The following is a 15,816-nucleotide window of genomic DNA, read 5'->3' as shown; positions in this document are numbered from 1 at the left end:
TGTGAATATCTAATGCAATAGGCCGCTTAGTGCCATCAGAATATTTATGACCTAACACTGTCCGCAGGCCATGCTGGGACACATCTGTTGCTGACACTAAATGTTGACCCTGTTGATAGGTTATGAGGCAAGTTGCTGATTGTAACATAGACTTGAGTTTGGCAAACACCATTTCACACACCTGTAACCAATTGAAAGACGTCCCCTTATGCAACAAGACAGTTCCTTGACTGATGTAGGACATGGAAGAGCCACAATGACAGAGACATTCTGATGCTGAGGTTTGATACCAGCACTAGAGACCATGAACCCAAGATAAATGATAGAAGAAGTGACACTTTTCCAAATTGCTACAGTATGATCAAGCTAGTAGGTACAGCCATGCACAGACCTCATGAGTTCTTTGCGAAACTATTGAAAAATTGGCGGGGCACTAGCCATGCCAAATCGTAACATCTCTATCTGTAGATATTCACAGTAGTAGCATGTGAACATTCAACCAGTTTACTGTTTTTGGGATACTTATTTATAGGCGGAGTGTAATAATAATATGCCCTTTGTTATAGTTGCTTTTCTCAATGGATTTTCATATTTGTAGCAGTATCTTTGCTAGGGCGATACCTCGGTTGTGTCTGCTCTGCCTACATACTCTTGTTTCCACGTCATGTGCACACACTACCACCAGGCAGCATTCAATCTCACGGTGGGCAGTTGTCATAATGTTTTGGCTTATCAGTATCGACAATTTTATGTAACTTTACTTGAAACAAAGTCCATGTTAATAAACATCATCCCTTTTGAACTTTTGCTGCTTGATGGCCCTTGACAGTTGACAGAATGTTCCCTCAGATACAAAACCTGAAACACAAGGTAGCACTAGCTTCTTATTGAGTCAATTCTTACACCAAAAGAACACCAGAATGGATTCTTTCAGAGGACATACAAACTTAAAGGAAGCTTGTTTCAAATTATTTTATTGATTACAACTTCAACAGAAAGCATAAACTAGGCCTACCTACCATCAGTTTGATGTTGACACCTTATAACTTTTTTCAAGACACACCAACACTGACCATACTGCTAAAACTTGAGTGAATGCTACTGCTCACTCACTTCATGATTAGATTAGTGGAATAGATCTTGAAACTTCAGTAGTGAAATCCAATATACATTTCTATTTTTTTGAAGCTTGCTTCTTGATCAGATGCGATACCACTTTATAGTGAATCGTGTTATAAAAATTTATTTAACAGGAGCGTATCTGTTACATTACAATTCTTGTTCTCCCAGAGTACTAGCAGATAGTGTGGTAGTAAAGGACTGGACTGAGATCATACAAGGAGATGCCTGTCACAAGGAAGCATACAAGGAGATGCCTGTCACAAGGAAGAATCAGTAACCCATGTGTAATGAATAAAGCACTGATGCTGAAGTGGGCAGCAGTTCACATAATGGCCTTCTCACATCCTAGCATCTGTACCAAATCTGCATAGGCATACTGATTCACGTTATCTGAGGTTTTCCTGAGATGATTACATTGGCTACAGCGATTAGTTTGATTTCTTTTCCCTGTCTTTGATAGTAACAAATATTATCCAGTTTCATCCCCCAAGCTTCTGCTCTGCCTATAATGATAACAAAGGCAAGACTAACATACATGTACAGTAAGATTTAGTTAGTTTACACCATCTTGTTCTGTGGTGCAAAAAACTTAACGATGTGCAAATAATAGAGTATTTTGAGCAGAAATTGAATTTATTTTCCTTTGTGTGCCCGCACTACAGTTTTCCCAAGGGAAAGAAAAAGAACTATCCCTATACTATTTGATATGTATTCACAACATCTGTTGTTAGGTGAGCAGTTGTTGAACATTCCTCTGGTGATCCGTTAGACCTGCCATGGCAGTAGCAAGGTCAGTGAGATAGTGCAAGCTATTGTACACATCAAATAGCTGCTCCAAAAACATTGGAATTAGGCATGTGCTGTGGGTAGACTGAAAGGTAGCTGATGTAGCTAACCCGTCCACAAAAGGTACTACTAAAAGTGAAACTTTTTCGCTATGTGGGTTGGATATCAGCCAATCGCAAACCACCTGCATAATACCATAAGATTTCAATGCCTGTTAATGGATACTGCCCATGGTATTGTCGGATGCTTCGTATAAGCCGCCGAAGATATTGGGTAGCCTTAGATTGCAATTCAAATGGTGTATTGCAAGTTGAGAAATGGCCTGCCCTGTGGCCCCTATGATAAAGGCATCATGAATGTGTGTCTGAATACAAAATATACTTTTGATAGAACATAATTTTCATTATTTATGGCAGAAGTTACCAACTTACTTTCTGCATTTAGTCAATACCATAATGTCTTGAAATAAAATTGCCAGTCTTTTGAGCACTTGCCTAGTGATTTTTAGAAATGTCTTAATTTACAACCTGTATGATAATTTGTGCAGCCAACTGAGTGTGCACCTGTTATTTGGAGATCTGCTTCTCATTCAATAGTCATATGGATTGAGAGACACCAATGACATCAACCACATTCAGGCTTAGAAGTAAACCAAAGATGACAGGTAAAAGTTTATGCTGAACGAGAACTCAAAACCCTATTTCCTGCAAAACACAAATGGTGGCCTTGACCACCTTGGCTCTCCTGGCATGCTTCCCATCTGCTCCAAATTCACATCCTGTCATACGCATCCCATTCTCCTCGTGCTGACAATTCACTTTGATTCCTACAGGAGATGTAATGTACTTCCGCACTGACATAATTGTGAAAGCCATCAATGTCTCTCTCTCTCTCTCTCTCTCTCTCTCTCTCTCTCTCTCTCTCTCTATACACACACACACAGGGCAGGGTCAATGCAAAAGTCATGGCTATAATTTTTTGTCTCAAAAATGCTAAGGAAATAAAAACTTCCAAAATATGCAAATTGAAGATTAGTTCATACATATAGACATTACATGTAGGGAGATTTTTTTTTTTTTTTTTTTTGGGGGGGGGGGGGGGGGGGGGGAGGTGGCAGTGCCATAAGGATATAGCGTGGGAAGAAAGAGGAAACAAATTTTGTAATTTCAAACATGGTTTACTGTCAGTGGGAACAGTACATAATAGTACAGGGCAGGAACATGAACCCGTGTCCCTCAAAATAGTCTCCCAACAATTCCATCACATACCGCAGAAGACACTGAATACCTGAGGCCTCACCACAAGCGAATCATCGGATCTCATGTGTTACTGCTGTAGCAATGTCTTCACATGTTCCAAAGCAAATTCCATGCACTGGCTCTTTCAGTTTTGGTATGAAGTCATAATCGCAAGATGATAAGTCTGGTGAATATGGAGGATGCTCCAGTACTTCCCACCCCCACACATGAGTAGATTCTGTGCACGTGCTGCCTTATGGGCTTTCACGTTGTCCTGAAGAATTAATGCGTCATGCACACTTTTCTCCCAAATAGCCCATTGTAGTTTTCGTTGCAGGAAAGTGCGACAGTAGTACAATGCATTATCAGGTTGTCCATGTAGGACGAAATGGCACATAATCGCTTCTCTAATATCATAGACCATGATGAACATTAACTTGACAGATGAGGGATTGTAATGAAATTTCTGCCTGCATGGCAAACCTGAATGAAGCCATTCTGCAGACTGGCATTTCAGTTCTGGCTCATAGATCCTGGCCCAAATCAATCTGTGACTATTATTCTTGCAAGCATGTTGCCACCTTCCTTCTTGTAATGCACTAGGTGCCCACCACAAGTTTAATATTGTATCCACTTTTCCACTTCACTTAGTGCATGATCTGGTACCTCGCACCGCGGAGTTTGAATCCGCACCATACATAATGGACGTCGAAGACCCATAGAGGTCTCTGCACCATCGCGCTGTAAGCTGTGGCGGCGCGTGCCTCCTGGCCTGCTTTTAGTGTGAGGGTGCCACAGTGGAACACGTGGTTCCAGCGGCCAATAGCGTCGCTCCCGATAGCGTACTTAAGCGCCTGCCGCTCACTCAGCCAGCCAGTCTAATCTCGCGTACGTCTGTTGACACATCACCTAGCGTTAGACAGCTTCCTTACTTGTTCTGTGTACGAGTGGGCGTGTTTGTTAGGTTTCCTTGTGACACCGTTGTTCAATCTTGCTGTTGTTCGTTCTGTCCTTTGTTGGTTGTGTCTGTCCTCTCCCGTTGTGTTGTTCGCGGGCTTTCCATCATTTCTACCCCGTGACTGTCACGGTCGCAGTTACAACACATGAGGCACCCATTTTGCAGCAACTTTACACAGGTGTAGCACATTGAGAAAAATCCTGTAGATTGTTGTATTCTCAATACCAGTATTGCACTGTAATTCCTACAGCATCGTTCTTCAATCATTGGTTCATCTGAATACGAGCATAATTTATATGCATACTGACAGGCTGCCTGATAGGTGCATGTCGGGCATTGCAGCTCTACCACCCACAAATGCATCTACCCACCAAGCAACTGTTCAGTACAGTAGAGCAGCATTTCCTATCGCTTCCACAACCTCCTTGTGGCATTGTCATGCATTCCTTCCACGATTATCTGCAATCTTTACACAAGAGTGCTCGTCAAGCTGGGTAACATCCATCCTGAATAACTGCTAAACTCACACTGTGCTTTCTCTTCACACTTCGTTCTCCTGGAAGGGACTGCCCTCTAGCATCACATCATGTTACTGTGGTAGATTCTTAAGGAGACTTGTGATGCCATAGAATGAATGTAGTTTGTAATATCACTCGCCCCCCCCCCCCCCCCCCACCCAAAAAAAAATTAAAAAATAAAAATAAAAACAAAACAAACAAAAATTTGCAACCAGCTTTTGAGGCAGTTCCGTATACCAAAACAAAGAAACAAGCCTAGAAAACATGGGCTTCAAAATGCGCACCTTAAGATCTGTGAGCACTTGTTCATCTTCACTAATGTGAAACACATCTCTTGTACTGAAAATGTGGTCATAGCTCTTGGAAGGTATGTATTTTAGAGTCTACATTTTTTCTTGTTTTATTGTGAGGGACCGGACCCTAAGACTCGTTTGTGGTTTTCAAGGACACCCTGCATATATAATACTAGCTTAGCACCCACTTCTTTGCTCTCGTACACTGTATGGGGTACAGATTTTTTTTTATTTATTTATTTTTTTTAATTCTGTAGTCAAATTTTATGTTGTTCGCAAATTACAACACATTCTAATTAAGGCCATATAAGCATGGTCTACTCTGAATGTATTCTGACCAAAAAGTGATTCTGCTTGTAGGAGTTAAAGTCTTTGATAATCATGCCTTTTGCACTCTTGTGGTGATATTTCTGTAGAAACTTTCATATTTGTTTATATCTAACCAAGAAATGAAATAGCAGTTTCCATAAATTTAACTATTAAAATTTTTTAACATAATGAAGTATGTTCCTAAAATTTTCATCACATTAGGGGCTGAATTTCCAAAAAAAGTGCAACACATTTTTTTTATTTCTAATGGAGAAGCCAAATACAAATTTTCACAGATTTGGCTTCAAAAATGCTTTCACAATGAAATGTTTTTGTAAAACTTTTCACACCCTTAGGTATGAATTTCCAAAAAGAGTGAAACACTTTCCTTTTTTATTTCTAATAAACAGGCTAAATACAAATTTTCATAAAGGTTGTGTCAAAAATACTTGCCATAATGATTTTCATCCTCTATTTCACCACTTTAGGGGTTGATGTTTCCAAAAACACTGAAACAAATATTTTTCTTCTATTTTCTACTCAGAACTCCAGTATCAATTTTTATAGTTATAGCTTTAAAAATGTTTCAATAGTACTTTAATAATAATTTATTTTCAAAAAACTTTCATTCACTATTTTACCCCATTAGTGGTTGAAATTCCAGAAATACTGAAACATATGTTTGTTTATTTGTGACTGCGAAACCAAATACAAATTTTCATAGTTCTAGCTTCAAAATTGCTTTAGTAACGAGACATTTGGAAAAAAAACTTTCATACCCTGTTTCACCATCTTAGGGGTGACATTTCAAAAAATCCCTACCTAAAGTATAAGATCATTCAGTATAAGTTCAATACCCTCTCCAAATTTCGGGTTTCTGTCCTTAGCGGTTTAGACTGTGCGGTGATGAGTCACCAAATCTTATTCTGCAAATCTTTGTCATGTATACAAATTATATGAACTGATTGGTGCAGTGTTCGTGGTTGTGGCCTGCAGTATGTAGTATCCCAGAACAACTTTAAAATGAAATATATCAATCAGAAAACATTTCTATCTAAGTGTGAAGCTCCAAACCTCATAATACATTATATTAATAATAAAAAATGTGACGGGAACACCTTTTGTAATTTGTTTTCTTTTTAATCACTATATTTTCTGTAATATTGAAATCCTATTTTTTTTCTTTTTTCCTAGTCCTAGTTGTGGATATAAATGTTTCCCATATTCACTTAATTTTATGCATGACATGGACCCTTATTTATCTTTCTCATCTTATTACTTGTATTAGTGTTGTACAATACTTATTGTAAAATAGAATAAATCACACAAGTTTTCTTGTCATAACAATTACCGATTATTTTTTTGATATTTTATCAAGTCTGTACGTCATTGCTTTCTGGGATTATAATAAATTTTCTTTCTTGTAGATCAGGGAGGTCAAGCAGAACAAACCAGGGCACAGCAAATGGTATATGTGACCCTGGACCTCAAGTAAATGAACTAGGTGATAGAAATATCCCACAAATTAAAAGAGAAGAGATGTTCATCTCACAGGTAAGTTAAAGTTTTAATAATTTACATAACTGACATTTAATCAGAAACCTTTTTTCTTTAACTTTTAAAAAGTATTCTACATGTACATCTACATGGATACTCTGCAAATCACATTTAAGTACCTAGCAGAGGGTTCATCGAACCACCTTCACAATTCTCTATTATTTGAATCTTGTATAGCTCATGGAAAGAACAAATACCTAGATCTGTTTATCAGATATGTTTCACTTGCTTATAAAGCTTCACTACAGACAAGTACTTTCAGGAAACAGTCTCATTTTGTCTTCTTCACTTCTCCCATTGTCAGTTATAGCCCAAATAACCTGACTACTGATTAGATTTGATATGAATAGATAGATAAAAAAAAGCAGCCACAGCACACTGTTGCCCACATCGAAACCCGGCTTATAGTGTGAATTCACTCCTTATAGTAAAGCCAGTCAGTAGGAGGTCCTTTACTAGTTCTTAATTAGAAACTGTTTCTTCAGGACTTGATGCAAATATTTTGGGATTTGATCTCCAACACTCCGCATTGGAGGATTGTGTGTTGTGGTTTCGTCACCCTTCCCACACATCTTACACACGGGCTTTTTTTCTATACTCGTGTGTGTGTGTGTGTGTGTGTGTGTGTGTGTGTGTTTTTCTTAAAGTTCCCACAGCCTGTCATTAATGTTACCGTAAGTTTAGTCTGTTTCCTGTGTGATCCAAGAATTACAAAACTTTTTTTTAAATCGTGGCCTAGTCATTTATTTGACATACTGCCTTGTGATCTAGTTTCATAGTTTTGATTTAACCATTGCCTAAGTGATGGTTAGGACAGGTTCCAGTGCAAAAAACAGCTATGGCACCCATCCTGGACAGTGTATCAGCTTGTTCATTGCCACAGATTCCTGAGTGGCCATGTACTGACAGCAGACTCACCCTGTTGCTTTCTCTTAGTCTCACAGACTTCGGTGTTCTGCAATGATCTTTGATATTGGTGAAAGGGCTGATAAAAATATTAGAGCAGTGCTGTCTGAATAAATGTAAATGCTACAATCTCCGTACTGCCTATGCAAATTCTTCTCCGCACATACCCTGATAGTGGATATTTCCTCGTGGAGTACCATGGCCAGCTTCTCTAGAGAGACTGCACTCTATTCTAAGCTGTAACCCATGTAACTTGGACCTGGTACCTTCATCTGTTTTCAAACTGTTTGTAAACCAGGCTATGTCCCCTCCACTGTGTCATGGTTTGTTCTTCCACTGCTCCCTACCCCAATTGTTACATTGAAATGTTTATCGAAGCAGCTAGAAGTTATTTTATAGTCAACCAGCATTTCCCCAACCAGTCCTCTATGGGTCATTCCATGTCAGTTCAACCAATTTAAGAAAATGTTCCAGCTGATAGTCTCAGATTTGGCTGAAATTTAGCACACCAATGCTACCAAGTGTGGAACACTCGTGTACAAAATTTTACGTTCCCCTGCCAATTAGTTCCAGAATTATGGCTTGTGAAAGAAGGTGGCATGACCCGGAAATTGTAATGCGCATCTGGCAATCTATCTTCAGACCCAACTTCAGGACTTAATAATTTTGGAGCTATTCCGCACAGTCCAGTGAAATTTTTACAACCCAGTAACACTTAGGGAACACACTCTGTGAATCAAAACACCAATAACATATTTCTGAGGGAAAATAAAAAATGTAATACGTTAAAAGGTACATATTGTAGGTGCCCTCTATGTCAAATATAATTCACTCAAACGTCCACTGTATTTTGCTTTTTTTTCAAGACTTGTGTGATTCATGTGTGTCCATTGTTTATAAGAAACAAGTTCATCGTCATCCATAAGGAGTTCACCATACAGTTTGTTGTTCATGTGTTCTGCAAGATTTGCCTTACAAGGACACTTTTCACACCTGAGTATCATGCACTGGTAGGAACTGATGTCACACACTAGCATCTTCAGTGCACCTTTGTAATCCAGACCAGAATCCTTTATAGCAGCAAACATCAACTTAGCATTTTGATGGGTCTCACATACACTTACAGGCACAACACACTTAGGCCGAAGATTGAAAAAAGATGATAAACCTACTTTGGTATTGGGATACTTTTCCTTGAATTCTACATATAGTTCTGATATGTTGCATAGCAACAGTATTTTTTGCATCTGTTCACGTACCTTTCCCATTTTCACCATTAAATAGTTTTGTTTCCAGCGATTATTTGGCTGTAGTCATTATTTTCATAAAATTCCGACACTAGCACCTTTATTTCTGAACTCAATTGCTTATGCTGAGCCTGCTGAAGTTGTGAAAGCATTCCTTGGGTTGCTTTTATTTTCCTAGCTTGCTTTACCACAAATGTAGAAGCACTGAATTCCTTTGCAGTGTAGTCAGTAGACCAGCTGGTAGGTGCATGGGTAAGAATAGCTACTTTTTTCTGGCGTGTGGATATGGCACATTTTTCTTTCAAACCATGTACAATTTTGTCCAAATCAGAGCATTTATGGCATGATTTCTGTTCCTTTGGAGCAGATAGTTCTTCCTCTTCCACCATTAATCTGTCAGCTATTTTGTGTTTTAATCCCATTTGAGCTTCTTGTAGTTTTCTTGGGAGACAAACCAAGAGCAGTCACTGAAGTATTTGATTGTTCATCTGGTGTGGTTGTAGGTGGCTGATTCTCTTCGTCACTGTCATGTAATTTATCAGAATATTCTTCATTTTTTAGCAGTGTAACACACAAGTAACATAATTTTTGTCCTAGTTTCATGTTAAGCCCCATGCACTGATTAACTTTCAATACTGATTTTATATCAATTTCTCTGAGGCCACACTTCACTGTCTTCATTTGAATCCAAAACGGGTCAAAAGAACTTCTTTGTAGGAAAGAATACTTATCCAGAAACACTTTCATATGATGATAACAAACACTAAAGTTTCCTGGAACTGTACTTCTTGTGCCCACAGGGTGTATCCCGGATCTCCATGGTAACAAATCTTGGTCCGATTTATCCAGATCATACAGTACAAGTACAAAGCGAATGCCACATTTTGTTCCATATATTGTTTTATGGCATTCAGATGCTTGTGCTCTACCAATACTGCAACTTTTTTGAACAAAATCACCACTAGTATGCTCTTCTGCCTCCATACTGACTTTCCACAACAGTACTGACCAGTCTGAACTAGAAACTTAAAAACATGAGTAGCCTGTAATTGTTGCTTGTTTCCTTTGTTGTTCCTGCCTAACAATGACTCATTCTGTTCCTCAAAACTACCATTGTTTAACTTTCTGTTGCCTAATGGTTCCCAACAATTGGTGCAGCTTTATCTGAAACAAGCTGTCTGCATCATCACTATTACTTGCTAAATCGTGTTAAAAGAAACGTAACCAAATACATCTCTGTCAACTTCTATTGTACACAAATGCCTTGCAATAACAAGTTGAAATTTTGCCACATATTATATTATGGTCTACTTATGCAGTGTTTGAAATGTGACTTCAATATCACTCATCCCTTTTGTGCAACCACACTTAGAAAATCCATGTTTTTCAGGTAATTTTCCAAATTTTTGTATTTTCGTGTGTATGTAACTCTGTGTGACTGATATGGGCAAGATGAGTTCTGTGTGTGTTTAGGCCACATTATGCTTACCACAAAAAAATTTCCACCCTTTTTGAGTGAATTATATTTGGCTTAGAGGGCACCTACAGTATGTATCTTTTAACAAAATACATGTTTTTAGTCACATTTTGGAATTTTTTATTTTCCCTCAGAAATATGTTGTTGGTGTTTTGATTCATGGGGTGTGTTCTCTAAATGGATGTTACTGGGTTGTAAAAATTTCACTGGACTTCGTGCAATAGTTCCAAAGTTATTAAGACCTGAAGTTGGGTCTGAAGATAGATTTCCAGATGTGGGTTGCAATTTCTGGGTCGCACCACCTTCTTTCACAAGTCATATTTTTGGAACTAATTGTTGTTGTTGTTGTTGTTGTTGTTGTTGTGGTCTTCAGTCCTGAGACTGGTTTGATGCGGTTCTCCATGCTACTATATCCTGTGCAAGCTTCTTCATCTCCCAGTACCTACTGCAACCTACATTCTTCTGGACCTGCTTAGTGTATTCATCTCTTGGTCTCCCTCTACGATTTTTACCCTCCACGCTGCCCTCCAATATTAAATTGGTGATCCCTTGATGCCTCAGAACATGTCCTACCAACAGATTCCTTCTTCTGGTAAAGTTGTGCCACAAACTTCTCTTCTCCCCAATCCTATTCAATACTTCCTCATTAGTTATGTGATCTGCCCATCTAATCTTCGGCATTCTTCTGTAGTACCACATTTTGAAAGCTTCTATTCTCTTCTTGTCCAAGCTATTTATCGTCCATGTTTCACTTCCATACATGGCTACACTCCATACAAATACTTTCAGAAATGACTTCCTCACACTTAAATCAATACTCGATGTTAACAAATTTCTCTTCTTCAGAAACGGTTTCCTTGCCATTGCCAGTCTACATTTCATATCCTCTCTACTTCAACCATCATCAGTTATTTTGCTCCTCAAATAGCAAAACTCCTTTACTACTTTAAATGTCTCATTTCCTAATCTAATTCCTTCAGCATCACCCGACTTAATTCGACTACATTCCATTATCCTCGTTTTGCTTTTGTTGATGTTCATTTTATATCCTCCTTTCAAGACACTATCCATTCCGTTCAACTGCTCTTTCAAGTCCTTCAACTGCTCTTTCAAGTCCTTTGCTGTCTCTGACAGAATTACAATGTCATCGGCGAACCTCGAAGTTTTTATTTCTTCTCCATGTATTTTAATACCTACTCCAAATTTTTCTTTTGTTTCCTTTACTACTTGCTCAATATACAGATTGAATAACATCGGGGAGAGACTACAACCCTGTCTCACTCTCTTCCCAACCACTGCTTCCCTTTCATGCCCCTCGACTCTTATTAACTGCCACCTGGTTTCTGTACAAATTGTAAACAGCCTTTCGCTCCCTGTATTTTACCCCTGCCACCTTTAGAATTTGAAAGAGAGGATTCCAGTCAACATTGTCACAAGCTTTCTCTAAGTCTACAAATGCTAGAAAAGTAGGTTTGCCTTTCCTTAATCTTTCTTCTAAGATAAGTCGTAAGGTCAGTATTGCCTCACGTGTTCCAGTATTTCTACGGAATCCAAACTGATCTTCCCCGAGGTCGGCTTATACTAGTTTTTCCATTCGTCTGTAAAGAATTCGTGTTAGTATTTTGCAGCTGTGGCTTATTAAACAGATTGTTCGGTAATTTTCACATCTGTCAACACCTGCTTTCTTTGGGATTGGGATTATTATATTCTTCTTGAAGTCTGAGGGTATTTCGCCTGTTTCATACATCTTGCTCACCAGATGGTAGAGTTTTGTCAGGACTGGCTCTCCCAAGGCCCCCAGTAGTTCCAATGGAATGTTGTCTACTCCGGGGGCCTTGTTTCGACTCAGGTCTTTCAGTGCTCTGTCAAATTCTTCACTCAGTATCGTATCTTCCATTTCATCTTCATCTACATCCTCTTCCAATTCCATAATATTGTCCTCAAGTACATCGCCCTTGTATAGACCCTCTATATACTCCTTCCACCTTTCTGCTTTCCCTTCTTTGCTTAGAACTGGGTTTCCATCTGAGCTCTTGATGTTAATACAAGTTGTTCTCTTATCTCCAAAGGTGTCTCTAATTTTCATGTAGTCAGTATCTATCTTACCCCTAGTGAGATAAGCCTCTACATCCTTACATTTGTCCTCTAGCCATCCCTGCTTAGCCATTTTGCATTTCCTGTCGATCTCATTCTTGAGACGTTTGTATTCCTTTTTGCCTGCTTCATTTACTGTATTTTTATATTTTCTAATTGACAAGGGAAAATAATACTTTGTACATGATTGTTCCACACACGGTAGAATTAGTGTACTGAGTTTCAGTCAAATCTGAGACTATGAGCTGGAGCCCCTGGTTGAACTGACATGGAATAATCCCTATTTATCCTCCATTGATGGGGGATTCAGGATATCCTGAGGGTACCCAGTCATTTCCAGTTTTTACCCTACATGTCCCTTCTGCTGCCTGTATTTTAACCGACAGATGTAATAGGGATAATAGTTTTGCTTACTTGATTGCAAGGTTGTGTTTGGTAAGGACCCCCTGATGTTTTTCCCTTTGGCCTTTCCTTCTTCTAGGTTGAACAGTCTTCTTTGCAATTCCAGGTTATTGTTCCACCAAGGTACATTGCTGTCTGTGCACTTCTTGGTGATTTGGCAGTTTTCTAAATGAGAGGTCATAATGGCAGAAGTCACTGCATCTGATATTTACTGAAACCCTGCAGGATTCCTTATCAAAGTTCCGATTTCAGTTAAGTGTGAGTTAAGGTCTATCTTATGAGTCCCATTGTAGACCATTGTCTGTTTAACAGCCATTTCGATCTCAAACATAATATACATGTTGTCAGGTAAGAATGGCTCCAATTCCACATGCCATTTCTTGACATAGCTGTCCATTACAATGGACACAAAAGTTATGTCAGTTACTTCCTCCCTTCTTTCTTACCATCCTGAATGTTGCATCTCTGCCTCGGTTCAGAACTTATAGGTTGCTTTTGTGTAAAAATTCAAGTAGGTACTCACCACTGCTGTTGGTGTCGCTGTTGCTCCGCACCAGGTTGTGAGCATTGGCATCACAACCAACAAGCAGTTGTTTGTTGTGATGTGAGAAGCTGTCTACCAGTCTTATGACTTTGTGGGAAGTAGTAGTTCTATCCATGTATGGAAGGTACGCTGAGGCCAATTCAATTTCCCTCGCGCTTACTGTCTCGCGCAGTTCATCCTGATGCTCCCTGGAACAAAACTCAGCCATCAGGATAAATAAAATTCCATTGTTTTCATAAATGCATGTTCTGGAGTTCTTCAGGTTTACCCTAGTATAAATCACTACCTCCAGTTCCTCTGATACCTCAAACGTTGCCCTTATATAAATATGGTTCCTGGATCATGTTCACATCCACCTTCTGTCTTCCCAGAAGATGACATGGTGTGGCAGTTGCTCCTTTACTGTGTTGCAGGTTTATGTGCAAAACTTGCAGTCTCCATGTTACTGCCATGGCCAATTACATTGTGATTACCCTGATGGTTACCTGTGAGAACCCTATGTACAATCTCCGGTCATGTTCCTGCATTGTCCTCAGGGAGTTTTCACAAACTTCCTCCACAAGGGTTTGGCCATTCATTACAGCCTTTCAAGAGATTACCCTCCACTCCTCTGTTGTGACCTGCTGGTTCTTTGAACTTATTTTCTTGGACAGAGTCTTTTAAGGTTTTGATACCCAAAGAGGTTTTGGTACTTAAATTAATACCTTTGAAGCAGTCTTGAAGAGCTCAGCTGCTGTCTTGAACAGCAGCTTTGTCTCCTCCCACAGTGGTATCTTGGGCGCCCTCTCCTTCAGCCAATCCTCAGATCACATCCCCTCACAGACAAAGATAAAAGCATCTTTGTCTAGATAGACTATGCTGAATTCGGTTGCTGCACTAGTGTCCTGCCCCCACTCTTCCCAATTAGATCCACATGAAAATGCTCCATCTGCTGCAGGCCGATGTTGACCAATGGATATCCCTGTTGGTTAACTGCCATCCTAAGAACAGGGACTGCAATAATATAGGCTTGTTTTCCTACTCCCTGCCTCAACGTTTTCTAGCTGTGATCATCCTGAGAAACTGGAGTATTAGACTCTTCCATTGTTCTCTTGTTTCGTGTCTTGGAAGTGGAAGTGATCTGTTTATTACCCACTTCACTCTGAGACACTCTTTTTTTGGAAGTCTTTCGTTGAAGATCTTTTAGTTTGGGAAGTTTTCTCTTATGAACCCTAGACAAGGATTTAATCATCACCAGTTTCAGCATATCTGTGGCAGTTTCCACATCTTGCACTAGTCTGTTACATGATCCAGTTGCGGAAACAGTTTTCATGAGTTCCAACTTCAGTGTTTGTGGCCTCACGAGTCCCTCAGTTTTTGTTTTTTTCTTGTTCCATGTTCTCCACTTCGATCTCACAAGAACTATGGCTACATTCAGTCAACATCATGGAACCCCATACAGTGCAAGTCTAATTACTCAGGAAGGTCGTCCAATATTCTTGAGACTCTGTTAATGATATATGTCTCACATGCCTTGCACCCATTGGCATAGATTGCATCACACCTAGGATTGGGTATCTACATCTACATATATACTTCACAAGCCACTGTACTGTGCACGGCGGATGGTATCACATATCACTATTAGTCATTTCCTTTCCCGTTTCATTCACAGGTAGAGCGAGGGGAAAAAACAAATGTCTCTAAGGCTCTGTATGAGCATTAAATTTCTTCAGCTTATTTTTGTGGTCCTTATAGAAAATGTACATTGGTAGCAGCAAAATTGATCTGCAATCAGCCTCAAATGCCAGTTCTCTAAATTTGTGCAATAATGCCTCATAAAAAGAACATTGTTTTCCCTCCAGGGATTCCCATTTGAGTTCATGAAGCAAACAGTGATTCAGCGTAGATCCCTCAGAGTGGTTGGTGGGTCACGTCATCCATAAACAGCCCTTTTCAATCTATCCCAGGCATGTTTGATAGGGTTCGTGTCTGGAGAACATGCTGGTCACTCTAGTCGAGCGATGTTGATATCCTGAAGGAAGTCATTCACAAGATGTGCACAATGGGGGAGCAAATTGCTGTCCATGAAGATGAATGCCTCACCAATACTGTTGCACTATCACTCAGAGGATGGCAGTTGGTATCATACAGCCGTTACGATGCCTTCCTTGACCACCTGCAGCGTACGTCGGTCCCACATAATGCCACCCCAAAACAGCAGGGAACCTTCACCTTGCTGCACTCGCTGGACAGTGTGTCTGGGCTGCCTCCAAACACATCTCTGACTATTGTCTGGTTGAAGGCATATTCGACTCTGATCAGTGAAGAGAACGTGATGCCAATCCTGAGCAGTCCATTCAGCATGTTGTTGGGTGCATCTGTA

At 39.6% G+C, this 15,816-nt stretch overlaps 1 protein-coding gene across 2 annotated transcripts in view; it reads left to right on the top strand.

The window, feature by feature from the left end:
- The window catches only part of LOC126336710 (zinc finger protein 501-like), a 99,984-nt gene that overhangs the window by 19,620 nt on the left and 64,548 nt on the right, over nt 1–15,816 (top strand). For both annotated transcript variants that reach the window (XM_050000679.1, XM_050000678.1), the window contains one exon: nt 6,652–6,778. In XM_050000679.1, coding sequence (XP_049856636.1) covers nt 6,764–6,778 — 15 coding nt within the window. In that variant the 5' untranslated portion in view covers nt 6,652–6,763. The remainder of the gene's footprint in view (nt 1–6,651; nt 6,779–15,816) is intronic.

This window comes from Schistocerca gregaria, chromosome 2 (genome assembly GCF_023897955.1).
Source record: "Schistocerca gregaria isolate iqSchGreg1 chromosome 2, iqSchGreg1.2, whole genome shotgun sequence".
Lineage (NCBI taxonomy): Eukaryota > Metazoa > Arthropoda > Insecta > Orthoptera > Acrididae > Schistocerca > Schistocerca gregaria.
The sequence above is the reverse complement of the archived record's forward strand: the minus strand, read 5'-3'. Positions and strand labels throughout refer to the sequence as shown.